Source organism: Lolium rigidum, chromosome 6 (genome assembly GCF_022539505.1).
Source record: "Lolium rigidum isolate FL_2022 chromosome 6, APGP_CSIRO_Lrig_0.1, whole genome shotgun sequence".
NCBI classification, from domain to species: domain Eukaryota; kingdom Viridiplantae; phylum Streptophyta; class Magnoliopsida; order Poales; family Poaceae; genus Lolium; species Lolium rigidum.
This window is the reverse complement of record NC_061513.1, coordinates 95354416-95359099: the sequence shown is the minus strand read 5'-3', so window position 1 is coordinate 95359099 and position 4684 is coordinate 95354416. Positions and strand designations below refer to the sequence as shown.

Here is a 4684-nt window from a genome sequence, read left to right as displayed (position 1 = left end):
CCACACGCTAATTTCATGGGTCTGTTTTGCATGCACGACGGGAAAGCTAGTCCTACCAACGATTTTCTTTCACCAAATCGAACGAACTAGGCAACATCCATCGTGCGGTAAAAGGCTGGTCCGATAGAAGTACTAGGATCGACATCCGATGCCTAGTGGTGCCCATAACTTTGCATCATCTAGCAATTTGGTCTGGTAAACCTTAAATATTAATAGGTCATACTTTGTAGGTATTCATAGGTGTACATTTAATATCATTAACTGATAATATGTGGAATAATATGTCTTCTAACTTTTTTTTGGAGAATAATATGTCTTCTAACTTAGTGCACTGATCTAATAACACAAAACTATAAGCTAGCACTATGAAAACTTCAGTTATATCTGTTGACTTAGTATCAAATACAGCCAACCCATCATATCGTTAATGTACTCCATATCAATGTCATGATAGTTAATTTTCAAATGTAGCTATATATTAAAGATGTCATCAATCTAGTAGTTAACATTCTGTTTATCATAACATGTGAGGTGGCTATTGATTCATACTACTTTCGGTCACGTAATTTAAATATCTATGAAAGAAAGATTTACTTATGAAATATACTAAATAAATTAAAGATAATGCCCTCGCAATTGCGAGGCTATTGTGCTGGTTAATGGGCTGAGCGAAAACCAACGAACTTTTCTCCAGGATATATGGGCCAACAGCTGGCTTTTTCAGAGTTGGCAAACCTCAGGGAGGGTTGTAAGTCCATCACGTCTCGGCCTGTGTACATCGGTAGAGCTTTGAGCAAATTTGGGAAATGGAAGGAGTTTCTTTGAGTTTGGAACTTCAGATTCAGCTGGTTTGTTCTGGTACTAGTGCTTGGAGTTTCTTTTGGCTTCAATTCGATCTTATACGTCATCATGTAATAAATATGCATCGGGTCTAATTTAAAAAAAAAATAGCAAATCGGGGAAATGATTGCTGAACTTTGTGCTATCAGCTCTAAAAACTGCCTGTCAAAGTATCGAATGAGTTGTTCAGGCGACAAAGGACAAAGTACAGTTGATTGTAGGTTGACAGCAAAACATATTCTTAACCCATAAACTAGCATTGTTCATGGTCCCAAAAATAACAAGTGTACCCACAAACATCTCCCACCCATGTGGCATGATTGGAGCGTTACAACGTAACAACAAGAGTTACAATTAAGACACTCACACACACCACCCCATGTACTACTAATTCTAAAAAATACCCTTAATAAATCACCTTACAGTGTATTTTGTTAACTCAAGGTAAAAATAAGAATGACGAAAATGTGCAACTCCACAATAACTTATTTATTATCTCCTAGTATGAGAGAAGGGAAGGCCCAAACGGGTGCTGATCAGCAGCAGCCTCGGAATAGCCGAAGGCCTCTTCTTTACTATAACGAAGAGGTTCCTCCTCTTGCTCCAAATCAATGCAATTCATGAACGGAACGGAAGATTCTCCTGGGAAGGGAGAAGGACTCGATCGTCAAAGCTAGAACTGGCCTCCTTCGAAGGTCTGGCCGAATTGCCAGCCGGCCGGGGCGGCGTTGTTGCTGACGATGGTGCGGCCGTCGCTGATGGTGACCTTGAAGGAGAGGCTCTGGCCGTCGAGGTCCGCGTTGCTCTGCCAGTTCTGGCCCCAGTTGCGGGACATGGCCTGCCACCCGGTGCTGGAGCCCTTGATCGAGACGGACTGCACGTCGCCGGCGCCGGCGACGTTGGTGACCAGCACCAGGTTGAAGTAGGAGTGGCCGTTGATGGTGAACCTGATCCCGCCCTTCTTCACGCACGGAACCCTGCAGCAAAATCGGTGAAACAGCGATGTTCAGTAAAACTGAAAAAGTCCATTATTCAGGCACATGGCACTGGTGAATTCGATCATGCAACTTGTAGTTGTAGTGGAGTATCATGTTCAAGTGAGCGTGACGCCTAAACTATTCTGATATAGCAAGGATTGCTGTCAGCCATAATCATTTGGCTGATGACTCTCGTCCTACTGCGTAAACCGGTAAACATATATAGAGTTGCTGTCAGCCATAACCAACATGGCTCACCTCCTGTAGTTGACCGGCACGATGCCGGCGCGGTAGACGCCGATCTGGAGGTACGCCGGCTCAGCCATGTCGAAGTGTGCGCGCGGCGGGTTGCACCAGCCGCCGGCGTCGTTGGGCAGGGCGTAGTTGGGCGGGCAGAGGTTGGTGGCGGTGATGATGATGCTGCCCGCCCGGCAGTAGGTGCCAACGGCGGCGTCGCACTTGAGCTCGTAACAGGACCCGCACGCCGCGCCGTCGTTGAACAGCGCCGTGCTCAGCGCCGCCGTGTTGGTGCCGTAGCCCGTGCTGTACAGGTTACCGTAGCCGCATGCGCCGCCTGAAGTCACTTCAGTTAGATACTACAGTCCACAGATATGTCCGGAAGTAGAGGTAATAATGCTTTTACTTTCATCAACAGTGTAATAACAAACTGACCCATTGTGCCGGACGCGTCGGCCTCGCCATAGAACGTGGCGTGTGCGCTCTGCCACGAGCCGTAGTCACCGGCGGCCCTTCGGGCAAGGAAGAAGAAGGCGGCGGAGAAGAGCAGGAGCAGAGCATTGCAGGAGGCCATTGCAGAGCCAGCAGCTGTGGTGTGTCACTTTGTAGATAGCCAGATAAAGGGACCAACTTGCTGAGTAGGCACCGATGGTTGCTTGTGAAGAGAGTTGTGTTCCCGACGAGATACTTATAGGCGAGGCGTCAGCGCTCGTGGCCGTTGGAATTCGTTAGGACTTGATTTCTACTACCGTATCATATTTCCAATCATATTTAGGTCTTTTTCGGCTAATCTCGTCCCAAGTGGATTAAAGTGTTTTGGAAAGTATTGGGCGGCATTTTGACTTAATAATCGATCTAATATACCTTCAATAAAACCGGGTGAATTTGGTTGAAACCGAACAAGGCCTTATAGAGATTTGTGGGGTACCAATTACACTCACCCTCTGCAACAACGCCGTGCCCTAATAACAGTATCGATGCACACAATCAAGAAAAATAAAAAAAGAAAGGCCGACTATAGTGTTTCAGTCCTTGCAGCAGCACAAACATCACCAAGACAACACCTGAAGTATAGGTTCTCCAAAAGTGATGCCTTCAAGGAAACAACGCAAAAACGTCGTGATCGCCTGATCGAAGATCTTAGGTTTTCACCTTGAAGATAGTATTCGCTCTCAAAAAAAAATTATTCAATAAGGCCATTATCAGGCACGACCAATTTGAGGGCAGACCTTGGATTTTCAGCTTTAAAGGTAAGACTTTGAGTTTCACATGTTATATCGCCTCTACTTGCATACCGCTCCTACGAAACCCGAAACACCAAGTCAACTCCTCACCGCCGCACAGACTCAAACCACCATTACTAGCCCTCAAAACCCGGCTTCCATGATATTCTCCCCCTCCTACTTCACCATGAACCAAAACATATCCCCTGATGGCAAAAGATAGCAAAGTTTCGCGCCACTTCCTCTAGAACAAAATTGTCGGGAAAAAACATGGGTGCTCATGATCAAATCCTATCTAATCCAACAAACTCTAGGCTTAAGACGCACTAGGGGGTTCCGCGGTGAACCCTTCCGAAACTCGACAATCCGGCAAGATCCTGGAGGATAGGCATCAAGCTGATCTTGGCCATGGCGCGAGAGGAACCCTAGGGCTGATGTCTTTATCCCCACCAAATACCAAATCTCCATTTATTTTTAAAGCATGTTTGGTTCTAGTGTATTATGTTAATTTAACTCCCACTTATCCCCATGATTTTGATATAAATTCTAGCGTTTTTTTCTCATTCTTCAATGCTCTACATCTATCTAGTGAACTGGGGATTGGAATTTGAATAGATTGAGTGAAGATATCTGTTTCACCCAATCCTCTAGAAATTATCCCCACTAGTAATACTAATCCCACATGATTTCTAAGTACCAAACAAAGTTTTAATAGCTTTACGAAATAGTAAAGCATTATTACCACCGCCGGCTGCGTATCCATCCCCGGCTGCGACCCACCGCCGACCACGACGATATCCACGACGCCGGTCCGCTGGAATCGGGCGCACATGCAGGTGCCCGTCGGATCCACTCTGCACACAATGAGCGACAGCAACTGGCCGTATGCGTGCGCGTGTGTGTACAGGACAGAGTCCAATTAATCGGCAGATTAAGCTCGGCCTGCAGCCCACATGGCGCTCACGAGATACTGGCCACGAATTATAGGCCCTCTTGATTGGGAAATAACCATAAATTAACCATGCAAGTGTCCATGTGAGAGTGTGAACCTGATGGATGGGTTATACGTATCATCAATCAGGAATCAGGATGCTGCTGCTAATGAATTATTTGCACATCCACGGATGCATGCATGTTCTCGTCGTGGAATTGGATGGCCGCAGCATAGGTCGTCTTACCGTCGGAGACACACACCCAATCGTATACGAGAACTGGGAGACACTCAGACACAACATATGAACAACATATGAGGATAAGCAATCACACCAAACTAGATCGACAGTTGTTAGAGCATCTTTATCGGCATGCTCCAAATAAGCACCGAACACGATCTGGGGGGCGCAGGCACCTACTCCCCAATTTAGGGAGAGGTTACATACCGGCGACCCAGAACACACAATCCCAATA

General features: G+C 46.2%; 1 protein-coding gene across 1 annotated transcript; it reads right to left on the bottom strand.

Moving 5' to 3' along the window:
• Positions 1-983: 983 nt before the first annotated feature.
• LOC124660693 (expansin-A2) lies at positions 984-2697 on the bottom strand. Its single transcript, XM_047198515.1, has 3 exons — positions 2490-2697; positions 2076-2391; positions 984-1817 (listed from the first exon to the last, which is right to left on the bottom strand). The coding sequence occupies exons 1-3, from the start codon at positions 2626-2628 to the stop codon at positions 1514-1516; spliced, it is 759 nt and encodes a 252-aa protein (XP_047054471.1). The 5' UTR covers positions 2629-2697; the 3' UTR covers positions 984-1513.
• Positions 2698-4684: the final 1987 nt, after the last annotated feature.